Below are 26,003 nucleotides of genomic sequence, written 5' to 3'. Positions count from 1 at the left end.
GTATTCAGCAAAATAAAAAAATCAAATAAAAGAAAAAATAGCAAATACAGTAAAATGGGGGAACACAATTTTTTGTTTAGCCATGTTAGTGATAGAAGGAAGTGTAAAAGTCACATTGTGAGACTCAGAGGTGAAGGAAAGGAATATGTAGAGGCTGATGAGGAAAAAGAAAAATTGCTTAACAAATATTTCTGTTCGGTGTTCGCTGTGCAAAAGCTTAGTGTAGGATCACATAAAATGAACACAAATAAGATTGAAAGTGATTTAAAAATCTATTGTTTTTCGGTGTGTTTGTGAGGAGCTAACTAAACTTTCAGAGGTCAATATTCAAAAGCCATTTAGATGGATAACTCACAAGTTATCCGTCTAAATAGCAAATGTGGCATATTCAGCCACTTATCTGACTAAATTATAGCCGAATAACTAATTATCCAGCTATAATTTAATCAGATAGAAAGGGTGTTTTAGGAGTGTTTCAGGAAGTGGTTGAGTTATCCGGCTAATGTAGCCAAATATTACATATATCCAACTTTGGCAGAGGTTGCACTGGACGTTGCCGGGAGAAGGTGAGTTCGGACCCCGCTCCCGATAAGGGCTTTTATGGGTTTGGAAGGATGGGGGAGGGACTGGTGGGGTGGGGGTGCGGCAGCTGTTTATCAAGATGGTGGAAGGGTGGGGGTGGGAAGGCCCGACAGAATCCTTGAAAATCCGTGGGGAGGTCCGCAGTGGGAAAGATTAATGTGTTGTCAGGTGGGAACTGTAAGGCCGCTATGACCTCTTTGCAATTTGAAGATGGTAGTGGGAGCAAATAGGCCACAGGGTCTTGTACTTCTTTTTTTATTTTTCTGACGCTTCTTACCCAGATATATTTTAATGATATCCGGACATGTAGCAAGTGATCTGGCCATAGAAGGCTGGATATCTTAGAACCTAACCAGCTATATTCAAACATAGCCGGTTATATTTTTAAGTTGTCTAGCTACATGCAGTCTCTTACAGAACAGTAATGCCCCTAGACTGTCCCTTTTTTTTCACACGTATGTGTTCGTGCAAAATCTAAAGCACGCATGTACTTTTGATGTTTATAAAATTGATTCGGCTTCCTAATAATCTATGGAATCTCTATGGCTAAAAATTTAATGTGTGATGGGGAAGAGTGTTATCAGTGGGGATGTACCATCATCCGCCTGGCCAGGATGAAGAGAGAGAGTAAAATTAGCAAAGCTAACACATTAGACAACACAATAGTAATGGGAATCACAATACTGATTGGGCAAATGCTTCATTGGGGGTAAAGGTAAAGTTTCTAGATGACATAAATAAGTGCTTCATGGAACAGCTAGTACTAGAACCAAAGAAGGGGAACTTCTCTAAATCGAATCCTCTCTGCAATGCAGGATCTTGTGTGAAAGGCAACAACTGTAGGGTTACTTGGCAATAGTGATCATAATGTAATCAAATTTAATATAATCACTGAAGGGAGGACATTAAGGAAAACTACAGTGGTAGCATTTAATTTTTAAAAAGGGAGTCTATAATAAAATGAGGAAATTAGAAAACAATCTAAAAGGAGCAGTTACAAAGGTTAAAAAATTTCCATTTGGTATGGATGCTATTTAAAATACAAACTGGAGGTGTTTATCTTTGTAAGTTCTCGGCTCGTCAACATAAGCATCAACTTTCAAACTAGTTATACCTAAGATTTCTCTAAATCTGCATTCCTTCTTTGTGTATTCCTACTACCTTTTCTCCTGATTACTCCTTTACTCTTTATATACATGATTTGGAGGATTTTTCAAGCAGAACTGAGGAAGACAAATCAGGACCTCGGAGCAATAAAGAAACGAAGGGCATGCAGAAAATGCCTCATGATTGGGAAATCTGCCATTGCTGGACAGAGGCTATTGGTTCCTTATGGGATGGGAAATTTGAAGAAAAACCAGAAGATTTTGATAAAGCAGAAAAGTCAATTTTCCTTATCAAGGACCTGAATTTAAGGGTCAATCACTCTGTCCAGTCTCACTGCTCTAAGTCTTAATTCATAGAAAACCCCTTTTTCTGACTGGGCAGAATTCCCCAGGAAATCACATCTGCAAATTTGTCTTCTCCTTTTTGACTGTGTTTAGTGCACAAGACTTTCCACAGGGCCAGACTTCCAGGGTACCCTTGTAATGGAATTACATTTCCCAAACTGAAACCATCCTTCTTAGAGAGAAACAGTTTTGTGATTCTCTCTGAATTATTCAAAAACCTCTGAAAAATTGGAGGTTGGTATATCTATATCTATTTGTCTCTCTCTCTATTGTGATGGACTGCAGCGCTGCCGGGGGCAGGACTGGATAAGATACCATAAGGCGGTTGATAATACTAGAGCCAGCCAGCAGGGGGCCTATTTCAGACCGTACGAAAGTGCCCGGGAGAGGGGCACCAGCCCGCTCTCCCACCAAAAGAGACAAAGTAACTGTGCCCTGCATCCCGCAGGGAGCACAGAAGAGAAGGCAGCCAGCAGGGGCCTATTTCAGACCGTACGAAAGTGCCCGGGAGAGGGGCACCAGCCCGCTCTCCCACCGAAAGAGACAAAGTAACTGTGCCCTGCATCCCGCAGGGAGCACAGAAGAGAAGGCAGCCAGCAGGGGGCCTATTTCAGACCGTACAGAAAAATGCCCGGGAGAGGGGCACCAGCCCACTCTCCCACCGAAATAGTCAAATAACTGTGCCCTGCATCCCGCAGGGAGCACAGAAGAGAAGGCAGCCAGCAGGGGGAGCCGGTGAAGGTGAGAAACTACAAATCCCAGGTTCCTAGACCCACCACATGACCTGTAGGGAGAGCCTGGAGGAGAGCAGGTGGCAGACTTGGACTAATGAGTCACACAGGTGAGCCTAGGGAGCTGGAGGTAGGGGGCGTGCCTAGGTAGCGGCAGTGGCCAGAAAAAGCCAGTGCCAGGAAGCAACAGGGAGGAAGGAAATGGAGGTAGGTTCCAGGGGAGAGGAATCCTCCAGCTGTCTCAGGGGCACAGCCTAGCCTGAAAAGGGAAACAGAGAACCTGTACCCTAAGGGAAGTTAGGGCAGGTGTGTTTGCGGGTGAACTGGAGAGCCGGGGGGGCTCAAACAGTGCCTTGGCTCCAGCACCTGTGTTAAGGGGTTAGACTGCTGGAGAGCGGGGGCAGGGTCATTTGTTCAGCTCCTGAGGGGACGGAACCAAGGTAACAGATTCAGCTACTCTGCTTTATAAAAATGCTTTGAGGAACCTCTCTCTCTCTCTCTGTGTTATCTTTGGGGGTTGGGGGAATGCTTCAACCCCACGCCATACAAAGAGAACCCAGAAGCCCAGCAAAACCAGGGCCGGCAGAGACCTGAACCAAGGGAGTCCTGTGCGACTGAGGGACTCCAGGGATATCCAGGACTCGCGAGGGGCCTGAGCTGGAGGCAGCGGAGCGGCACCCAGGGCAGCACGGGCGGTGAGCCTTCACATTATATATAAAAACACACACTCACACAAACACACACTGCAATACTATAAACCAGTTTTCTGAGTCCAGTCGTGGAAGTACATCCAACTAGTCTGGTTCCAATGAATATGTATGAGATAAATGTTCATAAACTGGAAACCCACTATGGGGCAGATTTTCAAAGGATTACGCGCATAAGATACGTGCGTAACCCCCGAAAAGCTGCCCCTTTCAGCCCCTGCGTGCACCGAGCCTATCTTCCATAGGCTCGGCGGCGCGCTCAAGCCCCGGGATGCACGTAAGTCCCGGGTCTTTCCTGGGGGGTGTGCCGGGGCGTGTCGCGGCCGGCGCGTCATCTGGGGGCATTCCGGGGGCGTGGCCTCGGCCTTTGGACCATCCCCCGGGCCGGAACATGGCGCGCCGGCAGCTGGCCGGCGCGCGCAAGTTACGTCTGCCTCGGGCAGGCGTAACTAGTAAAATAAAGGTGGGGGGGAATTAGTTAGGGCTGGGGGGTGGGTTAGATAGGGGAAGGGAGGGGAAGGTGGGGGGGCTGGAAGGAAAGTTCCCTCCGAGGCCGCTCCAATTTCAGAGCAGTCTCGGAGGGAACGGAGGATGGCTGTGTGGCTTGGCGCGCGCAGGCTGCCGATTTTGTGCAACCTTGTGCACACCAACCCTGTATTTTATAACATGCGCGCGGCAGCGCGCGCATGTTATAAAATCAGGAGATTTGTTCGCGCCGGGTTGCGCAAACAAATCTACTCCAGCGCGCACCTTTTAAAATCTACCCCTATATGCGTATCTGTCTCCATGTACATACATTATGGTTATCCTGACAAACAGACCTCTTAGGGGTGTGCTAAACATGCATGGCAATAATATTTGAAGGCCATCCAGAGATTTATCATGATACAGCAAAGGGTGTATTTAATCAGACTACTGTCAGAACAAGGTGTCATATTGCAGGGCAAAGTGTGCCAGAGTGATAAAGTCTTTTCAATCCAACAAGTGCAAACTGTTTTGAGACTAGGTTACCCCGTCAGAAAACTGCAGAGCTCTACCAGCCTGGAGAATCAGTTAGTGCTCATGAAGACCATGCATGCAGTCATGCAACAAGGCAGCACATAACAAAAAGCAAAGAAAAACAAAGTGATGCCATGCTAGTACTGTCAAGGGTCTCCTTACCAAAGAGTGAGATCCTATTTCTGACAAGAACTCCCAGTTTGCAGAATAGGCTGAAGACAAAAGAAAATAAAAGAGAAGAGGGACAAGGGAAAAAGGAGAAGAAAGGAAAAAAAAAAACAGCTGAAATATGAGCAGAAAAAAAGCAACATGATGTCACACACAAGAAATCTAACCTTGAGCAAAAAGTAGGACTCTGTGTGCTAAAGAAAGGCTTTCAAAGTGCATAACATGGTTAAATAAGCTTGCACTGTATTAAACTAATCACAAGATTCAAAAGTATAACTAACTGATATGAAAGCAGTTTGTTGGAAACCCACAGGAAAATTAATTCCATAAATGCACAACTGATGCATTAAAAGAGGAGTTGACAACCTCCAATCCTCGTCGTCACCTATCCGCTTGGGTTTTCAGCATATGAATATGCATTAAGTAGATTTGCATACAACTGAAGCAGACTGCCTGCAAATCTACCTCATGCATATTTATTAGGCATGTCCTGAAAATCTGAGGGGTCCACGATGACTAGAAGTTGCCTACCCCTGAATTAAAGACAGAATATATGATAGGCAAAATGAGGAGGTATATGGTTCCATCAAGTGGCTTCAATGGCATGGAAAACCATGACAACAAAGCTTGAGGTCTTGAAGGCATGAGAAGTCTGAGTGGAATAACATACTTACAATGCATGTTTACCTTGGATTTCACTTTTTATAATAGCAATTCAGCTCTGCCATTCCCAAAACTATTAGCAAGACTTTAATACTGAGAATTTCCTTGCAAAGAGGGAAAAATAAAATTTGAGAAATGAGGTTTCTGCAGCTTTTCACCATTTTATTTTATGAGGACTACATATGCAAAGTACAGGCAAAAAAAAAATGGTAGAAATTTATTCACGAAAGAGAGCCCGTTTTTTAAAATTAAGACGTGCACACTGAATTTACTTGCCTAACAGTACCTGGGTAACTTTCCTGACTAGACATACTTAGCGAAATGTATCCAGAGAGCACTGAATAATATCAGTGCTGCCCAGATATGTTTTAGTCACATCTCTAGAACATCCAATATTCTCAATCATTTTACTGGCTAAATTTTATCCAGGTAAAAAGTATAATTTTGCCATTTGTCGGGGTAGGAATTTTAAATCTTGGGGTACGTCTAGGTAATTTAAAAGTTACTTGGGAAAAAAACCTTCCAAAATCAACTACTTGGAAGGTTATTTTATAACTGTGTGGCTAGGGCTAAAGTCTGAAAGAAACTTTAACAAGCAGACTTTAGCTAACATTTTACAAGCAAACTTATGTACCTAAAGGTCTGATTTACTAAGGTTTTCCTCCTATTCTGTGTCTATGGGAAAAATGCTTAGTAAATGAGGCCCTAAGTTTGCTTTGAAAATACTTGGGTAATTGGCCCACTACACGCACAGATTAACTCTCACAACATTACACCTTCTTTTCAGAGGGTATAACTTGTGCAGGTCGGCTTGTGTGCATACTTTTAAAAATCCAAAAGTATGTGCCTAAGGGGGTCATTTACCAAGCAGATCGCATGTGATAAGGGATGTTTCGCACGCGAAAAGTCCCTTATCACATGCGATACCAAGATGGGGGTGGAGTCGGGGCGGCGTCAGCCCGGGAAGAGGAGGAGTCGGGGCAGCACCGGGGCTGACGCTGCGAAGACTGCGCCGACAGCGAAAGGTAAGCACCTTTATGGCTGTCAGTTTCGCGCCGAATAACTACACCTTTTATGGTGTAGTTATTTGGTGCGATTGCTGCTGGCTATCGCAGGACCGCCCCCCCCGTTTCGCCCCCCGCTCCCCGTTACCACGGGATTCACTATGCCTTGCGGCATTAGTAAATCCAGCCCTAAGACTCAACTCTGCCCCAGCTCTGCACACTGGAACACCTCTTCCCAGTGCACAAATAAGTGCATGTGGAACCGGGTTACGTACATATTTTTATGCGCAGAGTCCCAGCCAGTTTTATAATAGTTGTCTATGCACATAAAACCATCTTTGAAAATTCAGCCCTTTTGCTGTGAAAAAGTTTGCACACAATTTGCAAGTTCTGAGATATATAATGTTATTTATTCAAAGCAATTTAATGTTATTTATTCAAAGTTATTATATGTTTAGGGTTCTATGTAACGCTCTCATGCGAAGTTATTGTTCCACTGTAAACCAGTTTGATTTGTATTCTATACAAGAAGATCGGTATATAAAAGTTAAAATAAATAAATAAATAAATATCTCAGGGTTGCAAGAACCAGAAATAGTAAGAAATAGCAGTAGTTCCAAAATGAATATGCATGAGATATATTTGCATACACTGGAGGTAGAATACATCATATATACCTCACATGTACTCAATTTGGCTATCCTGCAAACAAGACTGACTGGATGATCCCCAAGGACTTGGATGAAAAAGTAGATTTGCTTAACATAAATGAGGTTCTTTGTAGACAGCAGGATGAATTGGCCATGACATGTGGGTAATGCCATCCATCGGCACTGAACGGACCCTTCTCTCAAAGCTCACAGAGGTTTTGCTCTACAGAGTTCCCACACGGTTGCTGCCTCATAAACCCCTCAGTTGACTGCAGAGCTCTGCTTTAGATCAGTAGTTGACTCTCCAGAAAGGAGCATGAGTATTAAGTATGGTTCATTAATCTGCTGACTACAGAGAACCCCATTTACAGTATCATATCACCCAGACACTTGCAGATTTACACTGGCTCCCAATAGAACAAAGAGTACAATTTAAAACACTATGCACAGTGCATAAACTAATAAATGACAAACATGCTGACTGGCTAAACACCGCACTACGATTACATGTCCCTCAAAGAAATCTCAGATCAGCCAATAGAGCTCTACTAACCATACCCTCAGTCAAAACAGCAAAGTTGACCCAAGTCAGAGAGAGAGCACTATCATTTGCAGGACCTTTATTATGGAACTCATGGAAAGAGGTTAGGGCTTTTCAACTTGAAGAAGAGACGGATGAGGGGGGATATGATAGAGGTGTTTAAAATCATGAGCGGTCTAGAACAAGTAAATGTGAATCAGTTATTTACTCTTTTGGATAATAGAAAGACTAGGGGCACTCCATGAAGTTAGCATGTAGCACATTTAAAACTAATCAGAGAAAGTTATTTTTCGCTCAATGCACAAACTCTGGAATTTGTTGCCAGAGGATGTGGTTAGTGCAGTTAGTGTAGCTATGTTTAAAAAAGGTTTGGATACGTTCTTGGAGGAGAAGTCCATTACCTGCTATTAATTAAGTTGACTTAGAAAATAGCCACTGCTATTACAAGCAACAGTAGCATGGGATAGACTTAGTTTTTGGGTACTTGCCAGGTTTTTATGGCCTGGATTGGCCACTGTTGGAAACAGTATGCTGGGCTTGATGGACCCTTGGTCTGACCCACTATGGCATGTTCTTATGACAGACAACAGACAAGAGAACCACTGGAAAGCCCACGGAAGTCAAGGAAACAAGGGGTGCAGACATACAGGAGGGCCATTGGATGGCCTAACAAGAAGAACAAAGCTGGGAACACCCAGGTAAGGGAGGCCTAAACAATTGAAGAGTAAGTCAAGGAATACACAGGCAAGGAAGGCCATTGAGAGGCCTATACAGAGCATGGGCAAGGCAAGAAACACACAAGCAAGGAAGGCAACTGGGAAAACTAGACTGAGCTAGGGCAAGACAAGGAACACAGAGGCAAGGAAGGCCACTGGGAGACCTAGAGAGAGCAAAGGTAAAGCGAGGCAAGGAACATACAGGTAAGCAAGGCCACTGGGAGACCTGAACAGGGTAAGGAACACATAGGCAAGGATTCAGACAAGGCAAGGCCTGAGTGTTTACTCAGGTAGCCACAGTAAGGAACAGGAGCGATTTGTTAGTGAGGTTGGGAGCAAGCTGTAAGGGAGTGTTTTATAGTGCTGGTCTTGCTGCATCATGTAGCTTTCAAGACGGAACCTAGAGTAGGTCTGAGCATGGCCCATTGAGGGTCCCTACTGGCAGGAGGGCTACCTAGCATCCAGTATCGTAACAGCAGCCATGAGACCAAGGATAACCACTATTTCCTGGCTGGAAACTGGTCCCCAAAATATAGTCCAAGATAATACCCGAATCAGCGGTGCACTTTACATGAATAATAAATGGTGGAAAATGGATCATCTATGTCTATCTAGTTATTCCCCTACAAAGAATACACAGCCCCTGAAGCAGTTCACACGAAACGTGATATCATGCCAGGCTTAACAATTACATTCTGAATGGGGAAGTATTTCTTTCTTACTCTTTTTTGCAATTTTTGATGTGTTTTTGGATTGTTGGATTTGAAATAATTTAAATAACTAAAAAAAGATTCACTCCATTCTTGAAGTATTCATACGCATATATAAGGACCAATAATTACAAGTGACCCTTTCACAGTAAAAATATTGGCTGTAAAATTAGGCAACCTGAGGGTGGTATGAAGGTCCTTCACATACACAGAGAATTCTTCTCTTCTGTTTAAAATATGAAAAGTTGAAAATTGGTCCCTCCATATTAGTCATTGGACAAAGGATCTGAGGCAGGACACTCACATTGCTGGCAGAAAGGCTCTCTTCAGTAAAGAGACTATCCATACTCCTGTAAACTTGATTCTTTGGGTTGGGACAAGATTCAATTTTTTCAAAATTAACTATAAATACCAGGGATGGTCCCAAAAAACAAAGCGGAAGCCGATCCAAGATGGCTAGCAGCGATAAACACGAAGAGAAGGATCGGTATAAAAAGAACTTTTATTAAATCTTGCCCAACTCTGGCCGAGTTTCGTTCTTCAAAGAGCTGCCTCAGGGGCAACTAAAAACAAGTGCAAAAACACACATACATAAATATATATAGAAACATGTACATATATATTAAAAACATAAATTGTAAAGTATAAAATCACAAAGATGTACATACATATAAAATATAAAATAAACATAAATAATTCCAATTTTAAGACAATGTATGTATACACAAAAACATAAATTAAAAAATTAAATTAAATAAAGAAATAAATAAATAATAAATAAATAAATTTGAATGTGTGTGTGTAAAATATCATAATGGCGGATATAAAAAAAATATATATATATATAGTAATGAAAGGAGGGGATGGAAGAAAAATAAACCGAATACCTGTATGAAAGAACTTTAAGTGGAATGATTCCAGTCAGTAAGAAAATAGGAAATGCATACGGTATATTCTAAAAGAAACAACTTGGTGTTAGGACAAACTTAAGAAATGATCGAATGATACAAAATTTTACACCGGAGATAGCAAATTATGCCAAAGGCACAAGACAAAAACAAAAACAAAAGCAAACTAAATGAAATAAAGGGGGTGTGTTTTGGCTGATACAAAGCTCTCAATGATAGTTGTACTCTGATGCAAACTTAAAGTGATAATATGTATACAAAAAATCTTGTTTAAATACCTTGTCAATCACATCTGCTGACACCTCCATGAGCACACTACTTTTTAATGTTACAAAGCATTGAATATTGAATCTTTTTCGTGCATTGTGAACTTGGTATGAAAAGTGTGCTAATTGTTTGAAGCCAGACTGTAGAAAGGAAAATACCAAAATGAGTATGGAAGACTCATATAAGTATAGACTTCAACATGATATAGTGGAACGAAAGCACCTAGTGAACTAATGTGTTTTTGTTGTCTCCATATAGCATGCTTGACTAAATATAACATTTTTGAATGCTATTCATGAATGGATAAGTAATCGCTAGTGGTAAAGCGTGCCGTTGAAAATGACTAGTGGGCTTAAAAGTTGAATTATGTATAAAAATGTATATTTGCCTATGTCGTGAGAGCTCCACAGCAAATAATTATATTTAGTATCGACGGCAAAGTTGTGAAAAGCAACAGTGAGGCAACAACTTTGCCGTCGATACTAAAAAAAAATAAAATATTTGCTGTGGAGCTCTCACGACATAAGCAAATATACATTTTTATACATAATTATACATAATAGGTGTACTCCAAAGAACACTGCCAACATTCTGGCTGCAGTATCAAGTGATTTGTATACTGAATGAACTAGATGACATTTTCACTCCTCTGCATCTCAAAGAGCCTACAGATACCCAACTAGTCTTCTTCCTCTGAGCCAATAAATGGCTTCAGCTTCTCAATGCAATTCTGCAAGTACTGAACTACATGGAACTGTTGGGCTGCAATGTGTAGGGATGTGAATCGTGTGATCGATTGTCTTAACGATCAATTTTGGCTGGGGGGGGGAGGGAAATCTGATCGTCATGTTTGTTTTTGTTTTTTTTTAATGATTTAATTAAAAATCGTAAATCGGGGGAGGGCGGGAAAACCGGCACACCAAAACAACCCTAAAACCCACCCGACCCTTTAAAACAAATCCCCAACCCTCCCGAACCCCCCCCCCCCAAAATGTTTTAAATTACCTGGGGTCCAGTGGGGGGGTCCCGGCGCGATCTCCCGCGATCTCCTGCTCTCGGGCCACGGCTGCGTTAATAGAAATGGCGCCGGTGGCCCTTTGCCCTGACCATATGACAGGGCAAAGGTAGCGCCGGCGCCATTTTGGTTCCTGACACCCGACGTCACGAGTGCAGGAGATCGCTCCCGGACCCCCGCTGAACCCCCAGGGACTTTTGGCCAGCTTGGGGGGGCCTCCTGACCCCCACAAGACTTGCCAAAAGTCCAGCGGGGGTCAGGGAGCGACCTCCTGCACTCGCGCCGTATTGCCAATATTCAAAATGGTGCCGGCGCTACTTTTGCCCTCACTATGTCATATGGGTCGTACTAACACACGCACTAACACGAAATACAAATTTTTCTGAAATTTTGGAAAAATTCTTTCATTTTTGAGCGCTCCCGAACCTTGACGAATTTCACTGAAATTGTTTAATTCATTTAAAACAAATGCACATCTCTACTTGCCAGGTACTTGTGACTTGGATTGGCCACTGTTTGAAACAGGTTACTGGGCTTGATGGACCCTTGCTCTGACCCAGTATGGCATATCTTATGTTCTTATGAAAGTTACACAAAGATGAGATTTGTACAATGTACTCTTGCCCTAGCATGATAGCAGCTAGATAGAGAGTACATCAAGCTAGGGCGAGAATACACTGTACAAATCTCATCTTTGGGTACCTTTCCTCATTCCAAATCACATCATATCTTCACATATGTGTACTGTGCTGTTTGTACCTCTGATTGTGCAGGCAAAACTGTCGCCCAAACCCTAGACCACCACCAAAATCTTACCTTGAGTCACTAGTTGATCCTCCTACAGTGGTATAAATGTTGCGGGACTGCTGTGGAGCATTCCCGATTCCGGGGAGATATGTGCCCTTGGACTCCGGCACGACCACAGAGAGGAGCCCCGTGGAAGCACCAAGGCAGGCAAGATGTGTCCAAGCTTGGGCGGAACAAGCTGACCACCGGAGCCCTAACCTTTGCCGAACCTGCACGCACCAGTAGAGACCCAGCAATGCAATGCTGGTCTCTGGGGTAGCTCTCCAGTCACTCGATAGCCTTTTCAGACCTGCCACTAGGGAGTGGCAGATGCGGCAGGACGGAGAGAGGCTGAGGACAGGCGATGGTACTGGAACTTGGAACAAGACGGGACTTCAGGCTTGGACTAGGCTTGAAGAATTGAACAAGACGAGGGTACTTGGAACTTGGAACTCAGACAAGGATGCTTTGAACTTGGAGCTTGAAATTCAGATGAGACAAGGACGCTTGGAACTTGGAACTCAGACGAGATGAGGACACTTGGAACCTAGATGCAAGAGCTGGAACTGAAGAGCTGGAACTGAAGATCCAGGAGCAGTCCAGCTACGTGACTGACTCCTTGCGAAGGCAACGATGGAATGAAGGAAGGCCCTCTTTATAGGAACATCAGCAGGAGGAGCCCAGGAGGACAGCCCACTGCTGGCCCTTTAACTGGAGCAGAGAGGCGCGGCCGTGCACCTAGGAGGAAGGCAGGACCTTGGAGAGCGGAATCCTGCTGCACAGGAGGAAGCCGGCCCGACGTCGGTGGCTCCCTGCCACGAGAAAAGATAGATAGATGGTGGCTCCCTGTCAAATGAAGAGGAGCTCCGGAGTGGCCTCCAGACCACGGAAGAGGACCCGGTCAATGGCGGCTTCTGGGCCACAGAAGAGGAGCTTCAGGGCGGCCTCCAGGCTGCTGAAGAGGATGACGATGGTGGCCTCCTGGCCGCGGAAGGGACGGCATTGACAGCGGCCTCTAGGCCGCAAGGAAGGAGCAGGAGTGGCCCCAGTCCATGAAGAGGGAAGGCGGTAGCAGTTCCCAGGCCGTGTAGAAGACTTTGGTGGCGGCTGGCCTGCCGCATGGAGAAAGGCTGGTTTGGCAACAGCCTCCAGGCCGCGAAGACACAGCAACCGGCTGCGTATGGCAGCGGTGGTAATGTCAGCGGCCTCCAGGCTGCGAGGAACAGCGTCAGAAAGGCTGGCAGAAGAGGTAAGAAGCTGTTCGTGGATAAGCCCGCAGGCAGCATTGCAACAATAAATAATTTACTTATAAGAGAGCCTTCTAAAGAGTCTCTCTCTCTCTCTCTCTCTTTCTCTCTCTGTCTCTCTCTGCAGCCCAAAAGATGGAAATGCTTGTGTGGGCATTTTGCAAGCTGTGAAGTGAAAATATTGTGGGTGCAATAAAATAGCATGTGTTGTGGTAACACAAAAATGAGCTTAACCATGCCCTTTTTTTTATTTCATGCAAAATTTATAGCAAAATGATGAATCTAGGGCTAAGTTAGCTCCTCATCAGAATGCTCTCCCCGCACTCACAACTTAGCTAAGTAATTATTTAGCTGGATAAATAGTTATCTAGCTAAGTGTTGGTCATTCATCAGTGCCGGATATTCAAATGCCACTACTTTGCTGGATATCCAGCTTAGTAATGGGAAATATCACCCTCACATATTTTTTCGTTTTTAGTATATTCATAACATTACAATGTGATTTTAAATTTTAACTGGGATAATTTGTAAATCCCTTGAGGTGCTGAGTACCCTCAAACTTGCAACCATATTTTCAAAAAAGGAAACGTCCCACAGTTTCCCTTTGAAAATGTAGGTCTTTGCATCTACTTTGCAGCAAATGCAAAGTACACACCATGAATGACACTCGGGGATTTCAAAATGAAATCCCCACATGCTGTTGGTGGGCTCTGCCCTTTCCATGACCCGGCTCCTTATCAGCATGAGTAAAAGTGCCCCAGTGATAAAACTGTGTGGGTGCTTTTACACACAGATGGACAGGGCAGTTTTCAGCCCTGACTTTTACCCAGTAAAATCTTTTGAATATTGTCCTCCCTATCATTTATTTATATAATCACCAACTTTTAGATTCAAAGATGTCTCAGTCAAAAACGACCAGCATTTTGATGTCTCTGTAAAAATTTCATGCAGAGGCATTCCTGCAAGTAAAATGATGCTTCCCCTGTGGAAATGGCTTGTTATAAAATTGCCTGCTTGGCATTCGATGTAAGCATGTCCTCTATGCGCCTAAGTTTACCCAGATCGAGTAGGGGCATTTCCAAGCGTTGAACTGGGGAGAGGTTTAGAGTTACATGAGTACTTTGGCACAAACTGTCAGGTGTAAATGTTTATGGGTATTTTTGGTGGGGTTGTTTTCAAAAGGAAAGTAGGTATGTACTATCCCTTTGAAAACTCGAGTGATTTCTGTGTGTATTTCATTGAGAATTTATGCAGGCTGTTACAAAACTGCCCCTTAATTTATAGTTCATTAGTTCCATTTAAATGGGGATTATGGGTAATAAAACTTTGTGCAAGCAGCATGTTTCATACATACCTAAGAGAATTATTTTATCTACTTCTAGAAAATCTAACATATGTCAGGATGCCGGCGCGCTGAAGCTACATCTGCCCCAAAGGAGCAGTAAGGTAAAAAACAAAAAAATTTGAGTAGCTAGGTAGGGTTTAGGGGTTGGAAGGAGAGGGTAAAAGGGAGGAAGGGTAGGGAAGGGTAAAAGAAAGTTCCCTCCCTGTCCACTCCTTAATTGGAGCGGACTGGGAAGGAACTGGGCAAAGGCCCAATCGCGCTGCTGTGCATACTTTACAAAACTCCCCCCCCCCCGTGCATGTGAGAGGCCACCCGCCCGTACATGTGTGCGTGCATGTTATAAAATAGCCGCGTCCGTGTGCCGGGAGCTGCGCACACATGGACGCCTGCGCGGACCTTTGCAAATTGATTTCACTGGTTCTTCAAAGTAAGCAAAGTAATCCCATGCATATTCACTGTGGATATCCTGAAAACCTGACTGACTGGGTCACCCGGACAGGTTTGGGAAGCCTTCTGTGGGATGGACAGGACAAATTTCTTAGGCGGGAGGCAGAAACCATGCTAACTCCAGCCTTTTCTTAACAGATTATAGCTTTATTCACACTACTTAGCATACAATCAACATAGAGTGTGTCACTTTCTAGCAGCAACACTCACAGGTTTATTCCAGGACAGAAATGAATATAGGAGTTAGTTGCCTTCTCCTAGAGACACTGCTTACCTCCAACAGGATTGCGTACAGTCTTACAAGTGAATTTTAAAAGCAAGGCGCGTGCCAAAACTGGGAGATATGCGCACAAGTTGGCCCAGTGCACGGCGAGCAGATTTTAAAAGCCCCCGCGGATATACATATTCTTTCCGCTGTACGCACAAATGAAAAGTTCAAAAAAAGGGTCAGTTTCTGAATGTTAACTTGAAATTAGTGTGCATATACTTATGTGCACAGGTGCGCGCTGGGGTCCCCTGCCATGTAACTTTACTTCTGCTATGGATGTTGTGTTAAGTTGTAAAACAAATAACTCTAGGCAGATCAGTAGGGTTTTAAAGGTAGGGGCTTACAAGGGAGAAGGGAGGCCAGTAAACTAGAGGGGTTTGGAAGTCCTATCCCTTACCTGGGCAAACTGGAAACGAACTGGGAAAATTGGGAAAGGCGTTGGCATGCAGATCTTTTAAAATCCCCCCACTTACATGGTAGAAGCAGCATTTGTACACATAAGCATGCACCCACTTAAAATAGCGCATACTTCTGTGTGGTCTGGCTATAAAAGGCCATGTTCCTTGGTGCGGGCCAATGAACGCAAGCACATGTGTGCCCTTACGCCGGTTTAAAAGTTACCATCCATGTTAGGTCAAAAATGTATTTAGGAATTGCCTTCTCCCTGAGACATGGGGTCTCCTGATCCCAGCTGTGTTCTGTCTCTTAACCTGCACAGCAGGGTCCCGCTCCCCATAGTTCTTCCTGCCCAGCAGGGCACCACCCACAAAGTTCCCAACCTCTATGGTTTTTAAGGTGGACCAGACACCTTGCCTGGTCCTGGACAGGTTAAGGAGAGGTATTAGGGCCAGTCCTTCACACCCTCCTATAGTAATATTTTATTACAATAGAAGTGATTTCCACAAAGCCGTCAGTGCTTCAAAGATCACAGAAAAAATAACCTTGGATCACCCCTTCTAGTGTTCATGAAAACAATGTTTGCATGATATGGCATCTCGCTACACCTTCAGAGCAACCTTCCAAGCAATTTATGCAGGTAATAGTGATTTACACAAATGAACTGGCTGTTTGAAAATTGTCCTCCCTCAATGGGAGGAGAGAAAATGGGAGTTTTGTGGGTAGAACTGAAAAATAACTTGTGCATATTATATTTTCAAGTCTGTGCATTATGGGGCAGATTTTCAAAGGGTTATGCGAGTAACCCCGAAAACTTGATCCTGTGCGTGCCGAGCCTATTTTGCATAGGTTCGGCGATGCGCGCAAGCCCCGGGACGCGCATATGTCCCGGGGCTTTGAAAAAGGTGCAGGAAGGGGGTGGGGCACCGGTCCGGGGGAGGTCCTGAGGCTTCCGGCACAGCGGCCATGCCGGGGGTTGGTGCGCCGGCAGCCGGCCGACGCAAATTACGCCTGTCAGAGGCAGGTGTAAATCCTGAAATAAAGGTAGGGGGGATTTAGGTAGGGCTGGGGGGTGGGTTAGATAGGGGAAGGGAGGGGAAGGTGGGGGGGAGCAGAAGGAAAGTTCCCTCCGAGGCCGCTCCGATTTCAGAGCGGCCTCGGAGGGAACGGGGAAAGCCATCGGGGCTCCCCTAGGGCTCGGCGCGCGCAAGGTGCACAAGTGTGCACCCCCTTGCGCGTGCCGACTCCAGATTTTATAACATGCGCGCGGCTGCGCACACATATTATAAAATCGGGTGTACATTTGTTCGCGCTGGGTAGCACACACAAATGTACTCCGCGCGCGCAGATTATAAAATCCGCCCCTATATTTCCCATAGAAAATCTACCCACACACAAAGAAGGTACAATGGTCTGCTGGTAATTTGCACCTGTGGCAAGTTTAAAGTGAAAGTAAATGTCTATTTTTCTCCTTGAGGACAGTTTGGAAATTGCCCCCTTCTTATTTATGTTTTTTTTTAAACTAGACAACATGAGGGTTCCAGAAAAGGGGGTTAATCTATTGCCTCATTCCCTATAATTCCTCTTGAACTGATGTCACATTACTGCAAAGTGCTTTTGCTTCAAGCATTTACCCCACTGAATAAGGATTATGGATTAAAAAAACCTTCAGGAGGAAAATAGCTTTAATCATTGTTTTGCATATTTTTGCAAAATAAAAATTGTGCTAGGATACCCTGTTGTTTGGACACTGCATTCATAAAGAAACTGGAATATGGGACATAGTGTCTGACTCTCATTCTTTTCTAGAAAAATGTACAAAAATTATTTTGGTCACAGAGATGTACAAAACTTAGACTGTCATGAGATTACAATTCATTTATATTACTCAAGGATTTTGCTGAATTGAGGCCATGATGAATACGAAACAGCATTTGGCTATACCACATTTTAAGCAGTATGCGTTCCCCAATTGTACAATTTGATAGATTGAGATGGTTTCATGTATATTTGATACAGTAAGGTCACCCTTTCTGATAGGACCCTTCATTTTGGAAATAAAGCGCTCTATTCATCTGCTTATTCCTGTTTTTCTTCACTTTCGCACATGTTTCATACAGGAGAGCTAGCAGAGGAACAGAGCAAGAAATCAACTTTTGAAAACGGTTCCCTCTCCCCCCCCAAAAAATAAAAACGCCATGGCCAGTCCACTATTGAAAAACTCAACATGGTATGCCACAATTTAAAAAGGCCAAAAACTCAAGGCTCCCCTATACAGGAAAAGAAATAAAATATTACCATGCACAAGGTGCGTGATGGTATTTGACACTTAGATCAAAAACTGTTGTCTTGCAACATAAGCAGTTAACAAAATCCCCAAGTCTAACTCCCCCCCAAGCAATCTGACTGTGTGCTATCATCAAAAGTAGAAGCTTCGCTTCCATCAAATTGTTATTCCCCTCTGTGCTACTTATACTGTTCTCTAGGCTTAAACTGTCATTTGTCTTGTACCTTGTTACCATTTCTTTCTCCTTATTCGAAGCATGTCCTCCACTGCTTAGTGACCTACTTGCTGGCGAAAGGAAATATAGGCGATGGTTTTTGAAGTACTGGTCAACTAAAGGAAGCACAACCTGAAAGAAAGGAAAGATTTATTTTATCTCCAAATCGTTTCCTCATGTTGTTCTTTGGAGGAGGAGGAGGAGGGAGGAGAAGAGATTTAGCGACATGTTTTTCTTAAAAGAACACTTATTGTGAGTGCAATAATCAGATAATTTTACACAGATCCATGTTGACCTGCTTAAACTTGCATTTTGATTTCTGATCTTCCCTGTGCGGGTTAAAAGTACATATGCCCTTCACAAGACCCATACTTTTACCCACACTCAAAAGTGGTTGAAGGTAGGTCAGGGGCGGGAAAGTATGCACAGAGATTGTGTACTTGGTACATACTTTACACCGCTTTATGGCAGGCACAAATCACATAGGTAGTTTGTATCCATGTTCAGTGCTCTGATGAGATTTTCAAAGGGAAGCTCCACGACAATTTCCCTTTGAAAATGACATTAGAATCCCATGGGTACTGCCAGTTCCACAGGGGATTTCAAAATGTCCCTCTTTTGGAGTTATAGCTGTATTGTATTGGTAGTGTCCTTGCCTTGAAGGCAGAAGACTTCAGACTCTAATACTCAGAATCCTCATCAATAAAATTATTTAGACATGTAGTACACATTTTCCTTATTTCTTATTCGGTGAGACGCGTAAGGTGTGTCGTGTAAGGTCAAATTGATCCTCATAGTCTGTGCACATTCAACGCATTCAGACTATTGACTAGGCTGTGGCAGAAGGACTGGCACTTTTTGCCTATGCAAATTGTTCAAAACATAAAATTATTACTTCTCTTACTTTCATAGAAGAATAATAGAATAAGCCTATTGATTTTCCAATATTTTTCACAAAAAGCCACGTTGACTTTCATGGGAATTTGTTTTAGCTGGTGCAGGCACCATCAAAGAGGATCATTCATGACTCAACCAAGTCCTTAATGAGACGTGAAGTTGTTTAGAGTGAAAGTGCTGGCCTTGGATGGCTGGTTTGGGTGGCACTAGTGTGTGTTATACTTGCAAAATTTGTTTTGTGTTTCTTTTGTAATTGTGTGTGTTGAAAGCTGTTGATGGCTTTGTGATTTTTTGACATTTCTTTATAATTGTAAAAGTGTTTTTTTTTTTATCTAAAGTGATACATTTTTCTTTTATTTATCATTTCCCCTCATTGATTACTAAAGAGTTGGGTCATATAAGTGTTTTTCACTATATTTATATTAGTCTGGTAGAAAGTGTGGGAAGGTATTTTGACTTCTTGTCCTTGCTTGGTGGTTACATTACACTGAAGTATGTTGTGCTTCTTCTGCGCTGTTTCACATGATGGCATAGTAAATGACAGTAGACTCAATTTCCTCCTTGATCTTTATTCGGAGATAAGTGGACTTAGACTGTACATACAACAAATAATCTTTGTCACCTCTCAATATCAGCACTGAGATATATTATGTGACCATCATAATAGGTGTAATCGAATAATGTTTGCACATGATTTAGTTCTCCACCTTATGCTTAATCATAGTTCTTGATACTAAGACATTAATGTATATTTTTTTCATTTTTGTTTCAAGTAAAATATTCAAATTAAATAATGTTCCTAAATCTATCCAATCAATGAACATATCTTTGTTGCACTCTAGTGAACATCGCTTTAAACATCTAGAGCTTCATTGACATAATTTCCGGTTATATACCTTGTTTGAAACATTTGTGGAGCGTGAAATGATATCCAGTGACTATACCCTGAAGAAGGACTAATAAATCCAAAGCACAGTCCTGTGTCGGGCTAAGGACAGGAGTCTCAGACTCTCTAGACGTTTTCCGGCAAAGGCAATGTTCACTAGAAATCCAAAGCAGATCTGAAAGTTTTGCTTCAGAAGGGTTCAAAACAATTTGACAAAGCTGTCTTTATATCTTTTAAACTGTGAGCACTACCCATTTGTCAGTTGCCCAAGGTAACCTCATTAGGGAATATGGGTGTTGTCCATTAGAGATGTGAATCGGAACCAGAATCGGTTTGGATTCCGGTTCCGATTCACATGTGGGTTTTTTTGCATCGGGCCCAATAGCGGTTTTGTTTATCGGCTGCGCCCAAGCCGATAAAAAAAAAAACCCACCCCGACCCTTTAAAACTAACCCCTTAGCTTCCCCCACCCTCCCGACCCCCCCCCAAAAAAAAACTTTTTACAGATACCTGGTCTTCCAGTGGGGGTCCCAGGAGCGATCTCCCGCTCCGGGCTGTCCTCCAGCTCCCGGGCCGTTGGCTGCCACTAATCAAAATGGCGCCGATGGCCCTTTGCCCTTACCATGTGACAGGGTATCCGTGCCATTGGCCGGACCCTGTCACATGGTAGGAGCACTGGATGGCCGGCGCCATCTTGTGCTCCTACCATGTGACAGGGGCCGGCCAATGGCACGGATACCCTGTCACATGGTAAGGGCAAAGGGCCATCGGCGCCATTTTTATTAGTGGCAGCCGATGGCCCGAGAGCGGGAGATCGCTCCTGGGACCACCACTGGACCACCAGGTAATTTTAAACATTTTGGGGGTGGGGGGTCAGGAGGCTGGAGGAAGCCGACGGTCCAAGTGCAGGAGATCGCTCCCGGACCCCCACTGGACTTTTGGCAAGTTTTGTGGGGGTCAGGAGGGTCCCCCAAGACTTGCCAAAAGCCCCTGGTGTCCAGTGGGGGTCCGGGAGCAATCTCCTGCACTCGGGCCATCGGCTGCCAGTAATCAAAATGGCGCCGATAGCCTTTGCCCTTACTATGTCACAGGTGCTACCGGTGCCATTGGTCAGCCCTTGTCACATGATAGGAGCACAAGATGGCACTGGCCATCCAGTGCTCCTACCATGTGACAGGGTCCGGCCAATGGCACGGATACCCTATCACATGGTAAGGGCAAAGGGCCATTGGCGCCATTTTTATTAGTGGCAGCCGACGGCCCGGGAGCTGGAGGATGGCCCGGAGCGGGAGATTGCTCCCGGGACCCCCACTGGACCACCAGGTACCTGTAAAAAGTTTTTGAGGGCGTCGGGAGGGTGGGGGAAGCTAAGGGCTTAGTTTTAAAGGGTCGGGGTGGGTTTAGGGGTTATTTTTGTGTTCCGTTTTTCCCGCCCTCCCCCAAAACGATAAGGGAACCCCCACGATCAATATCGTGGGGTTTTCTTATCGTTTTGGGGGAACCCCCGATTTCCGACGATTTTGAAAATATCGATGATATTTTCAATCGTCCGAAGCCCGATTCACATCCCTATTGTCCATACACATAACATGGCCAGCCCACTGAAGCTGAGTTTCTATGTGCATTGCCTCAATACCTATCATACTTTATATGCAAAGTTCCTCAGAATTAGAAACTCTATCCTCCCATCTCAGGTTGGCAATTTTGCAAGGCAGGGTAGATGGAACTGATCAAGCTTCGAGATATGGCGGCTTTGTAAAGTCTAGGACTCTCATCCATAAAGTAGAGTCATGAGGACAATTAAATATAGACTGCCAACTTTGTCATCACATGTATATCATGCTCATTCCACAGGGGTAGCCTCAAGTATCTAAATTCAAAGCTTGCCTTGGCCAGTCTGGAACTAACATCAACAACAATGCTTAAGGAATTAGACAAGAAGCTGCGGAGATGATAAAGCTTGCCACAGACTGTTAACCTGGTGTTTCCAACATGCACTTCTGGCACGAATGGGTTATGTGTGGAAATGACTTATGTATATCCTCAGTTTTTATGATGCTCACAGTCAATCCAAAATGCCAAGATAATGGCACAAGACAGTCAAATAGTGGCTGAATTTCATGTAGCAAGTGTGCCACCTATGCACAATCGTCTGCAAAAAAGAAGATTATGGATTGTTGTTGTACTATTGTTTTGGCTTGCAGCTGCCTGAATTTGAAGATATCACCTTCAGTATAAAACTCGACAGGAATGCCAAAACTGCAGCTTTTATAGGCAATGAGCAATGTTTTAAATAAATACCAAACAGAAGTGGAGCCAGGACACATCTTTATTTGGATCAATTGGAAACAAGGAAATCTCTCATCTCTAACCTGCATTTAACAGAAACCCTCAAGCCTTTACGAAGGAAGTGAATAACATTTATAAATGTACTCAGACAACCAATTTTCCTAAGAACCTCCCACAGTCCACACTTATTGACAGAATCAAAGGCTCTTGTTAGATCTACAAATACTTAATAGAAGTCTTTGTCTTGCTCATGACAGTTCTCCTGTAATGTTCTAGCTATAAATATATCATCCATAGTTCCTCTACCATCACAGAAGCCACATTGGGTCTCAGGAATATAACTGGTTGTCTCTGTAACCCATGGGCTAGCAGTCCTTAATAGGTCCCCAGGAACCTTGCCCCAAACACAGTCTCAGATGTTAAAATCTTCTCCTGATGTCAACTTGATCTGAATGTCTAGGATTTTCTAATTGGGGGGAAGAATACTCTTCTAGGACCTGTATGTTGTTTAACTAATATTTGTATAGGTAAATCCATTGTAAACAGCACTAATAATATCATAGGTATAAACAACAGTAAGAAACATGCTGGAAGCTGTATGTCTTCTAACTTAAGTTTTTACTGATTTAAAGTTGGAATGAATGAAAAGTTATTTACAGCTTCTGTCAGTTATCAAGGCATATATACATCTTCAAAGCATCAGTAAATTTGAGACATTTTTCTCCAAATAAATATTCTCATCATGGTAAAACCAATTTCAGTGAATAACTGCAGTCTTTCCCCCTTCCAATCAGTGGGCAGTTGATACACTCCTCAATAGATAAGGGGTAATCTTTGGTCCATTTAGATTATGTTCCATGTTTGGCGCATGGATACATCCAAGTATACTTATACTTTAGCTTATGCTTCCAAGAAGGGCCTTTGCACACACAACTTTTAGTTGTCTAACTTGTGCTTCTAATTCATATAGCTACGATGTAATATGTTTGTGTGAAGAAACCTCCTCAATTAACAGAAAGGATCAAAGGGGGTGGAGCAGGGATAAGTTGCATAGACCAGAAAAAAAATAAGAAAGTAACCAAGAGAAATCAGGTTGACTAGCCTGGTATGCATTGCAGCTTTAGTGCACATGGGGCATGCAAATACCCAGTGGAAGACTTGCCATTGAAAGGTTGTGTCTGGTATGGCAGAGTGCAGTGATAAACTCTTGAATGCAATTCAGATAAATGAATTGCAAGCTACCCTGAGTGAAGTCCGGACTGCACTCATTTAACCTTAAAAATTAATCAGCTGCTGTCTAAATAAATTTGTAATCTTGCTTTGAAAACTGCTATGGACTTATTTTGTGATTATGTGTGGCTGAAAAAGGAAGTAGGGGGGGCTTTGAAATAAGAGAGCAGGAGAAAGAGGAGCGTTTCATGGACTACTCAACTTCATTCCATAGGGTAATGCTCTCAATTTAGTGCATTTCCCATAAACTGTTCACCAGCAAATGTAATTGTGTGTTCAAGTCCTTCCTACCATTTCCATTTCTTTTGTGAGGCGAATGTTTCAGTTGCACAAATGCACATATATATATATATATATATATATATATATAAACTGGAATGTGCATATGGATACAGCAAAAGCTACTCAGTAGAAGCTATGGAAGATACTAGAAGAATTCAATGAAACTGAGCGAGAAGATTTGATAACCCAATTTTTCACTAAAATTATGCATGTAGGTATTTTCCTACTCAAAATATTTATAGTGCATATTAACCAACAAGGTATAAATATATACAAGTACACAGCAAGGATTAATTTTTATACTGAAATAGGTTTGCAGTTATGCTCTGCGCTTAGAACAGGCAAAGGATACACTGTACCTTAGCAAAGAATTTGATTTCTTGCTCGTAGTGAAATTGTTCTCCTTTGCTTCTGCTGCCACCATCTGGGGATATAAAGAGTTCAAGATGCATATTTCAAAAAAGCAAATGAACAAAGTTACCTTCATAGCTTGCTTTCCTAATCAAAGTATAGTCTGGTTGCCATGTTAGTTCACTTGAATGCACAGAAATAAAGGTCAACAAACAGAAAAATATAAACCAATACCTCTGTAGTTTGTGCAAGATTATTATTATTTGCATTTTGTCTTGAGCTAACTCTGAAAATATGAATAACAAATATAAATCAAGAAATTTCTTGAATAGCTTTCGAGAGCTAGTAACACTTTTTTCCTCATGTTCAAACAGAATGAACAGGTCAGAGCAAAAGATGATGTCAGAAAACTCAAATCAATTATAGAATACATTTTGATGGCTGTGTGATAAGAAAAGCCGGGAGGTGGATGCTGTTGATGTTTTAAGATTATCACTTAATATCTGTGCTAATCAAAGTATAAATTGCAAGGGTTCTCTATTAAATACTTTAAGCAGATAAACATAAAATAATTCAATCATCTTTTAGACAACTGGTGGCCAGCTCTTGTCTTCAAAAGCCACAAACAGGCTTGGTTTTCAGGTATCCACATGAATATGCATCAAATAGATTTGCATGAACTGCCTCCAATGGGGTAGATTTTCAAATAGCGCGAATTGGCCTACTTTTGCTGGCGCATCAGGCGCAAGCAAAAGTAAGCTGGATTTTAGTAGATACGCGCGGAGCCGCGCGTATCTGCTAAAAACCTGGATCGGCGCGCGCAAGGCTATTGATTTTGTATAGCCGGAGCGCGCCGAGCCACGCAGCCTACCCCCGTTCCCTCCGAGGCTGCTCCGAAATTGGAGCGGCCTCGGAGGGAACTTCCTTTTGCCCTCCCCTCACCTTCCCCTCCCTTCCCCTACCTAACCCACCCACCCGGCCCTGTCTAAGCCCCCCCTTACCTTTGTCGGGGGATTTACGCCTCCGGGAGGGAGGCGTAAATCCCCGCGCGCCAGCGGGCCTCTTGCGCACCGGGACGTGACCTGGGGGCGGGTACGAAGGGCGCGGCCACGCCCCCGGGCCGTAGCCACGCCCCCGTACCCGCCCCCAAAACGCTGCCGACACGCCCCCTAAACGCCGCGATGACCGGGCCCGCCCCCGACACGCCCCCCTCGGAGAACCCCGGGACTTACGCGAGTCCCGGGGCTCTGCGCGCGCCGGTAGGCCTATGTAAAATAGGCTCACCGGCGCGCAGGGCCCTGCGCGCCTAAATCCGCCCGGATTTGGGCGGATTTAGGCGAGCAGGGCTCTGAAAATCCGCCCCAATGTGTGCAAATTTATTTGATGCATATTCATTGTGGATAATCTGAAAACCAGACCTTTTTGTGGCTCTTGAGGACCAGAGTTAGATATATCTAAAGAAGGGATGCCCAACTTAAAATACAATACAGCAGTGTTTTCCAAACCTGTCCAGGTCACCCCCAATAGGCAGTCAGGTTTTCAGAATATCCACAATGATTATGTGTAACCTGCTCTACACTGTCTCCCAGAATGGGCAGGCTTTATAAAGGGTAAGTGTTGAAATTACCTTCCTCACTGATCCCTCCCACTTGTGAGACTCCAAAATAAAACGTGATTCCCTTCATTTGCGTTCAACCATCTTGTTTATTCTCTTGGACACATTTACAAGACAGATTATGATTCCAGGTAAGAAAATTGTTCACAGCTGAATCAAATCCCAAACTTACCAGAGCATCAAAAGATATTATTCTATCTGTCGCAATCTTATTATCCCCATCAGGCATAATGCTCATATAGGGGTAGATTTTCAAATAGCGCGAATTGGCCTACTTTTGCTGGCGCATCAGGCGCAAGCAAAAGTAAGCTGGATTTTAGTAGATACGCGTGGAGCCGCGCGTATCTGCTA

At 43.6% G+C, this 26,003-nt stretch overlaps 1 protein-coding gene across 1 annotated transcript in view; it reads right to left on the bottom strand.

Moving 5' to 3' along the window:
- RYR2 (ryanodine receptor 2) overlaps positions 1-26,003 on the bottom strand; it is a 1,771,220-nt gene that overhangs the window by 559,858 nt on the left and 1,185,359 nt on the right. The window contains 3 exon segments of the mRNA XM_029593907.1: positions 4,633-4,682; positions 18,113-18,234; positions 24,046-24,110. Coding sequence (XP_029449767.1) covers positions 4,633-4,682; positions 18,113-18,234; positions 24,046-24,110 — 237 coding nt within the window.

This window comes from Rhinatrema bivittatum, chromosome 3, assembly GCF_901001135.1.
Source record: "Rhinatrema bivittatum chromosome 3, aRhiBiv1.1, whole genome shotgun sequence".
Lineage (NCBI taxonomy): Eukaryota > Metazoa > Chordata > Amphibia > Gymnophiona > Rhinatrematidae > Rhinatrema > Rhinatrema bivittatum.
Note: the sequence above shows the minus strand (reverse complement) of the source record. Positions and strands in the feature narration are given on the sequence as shown.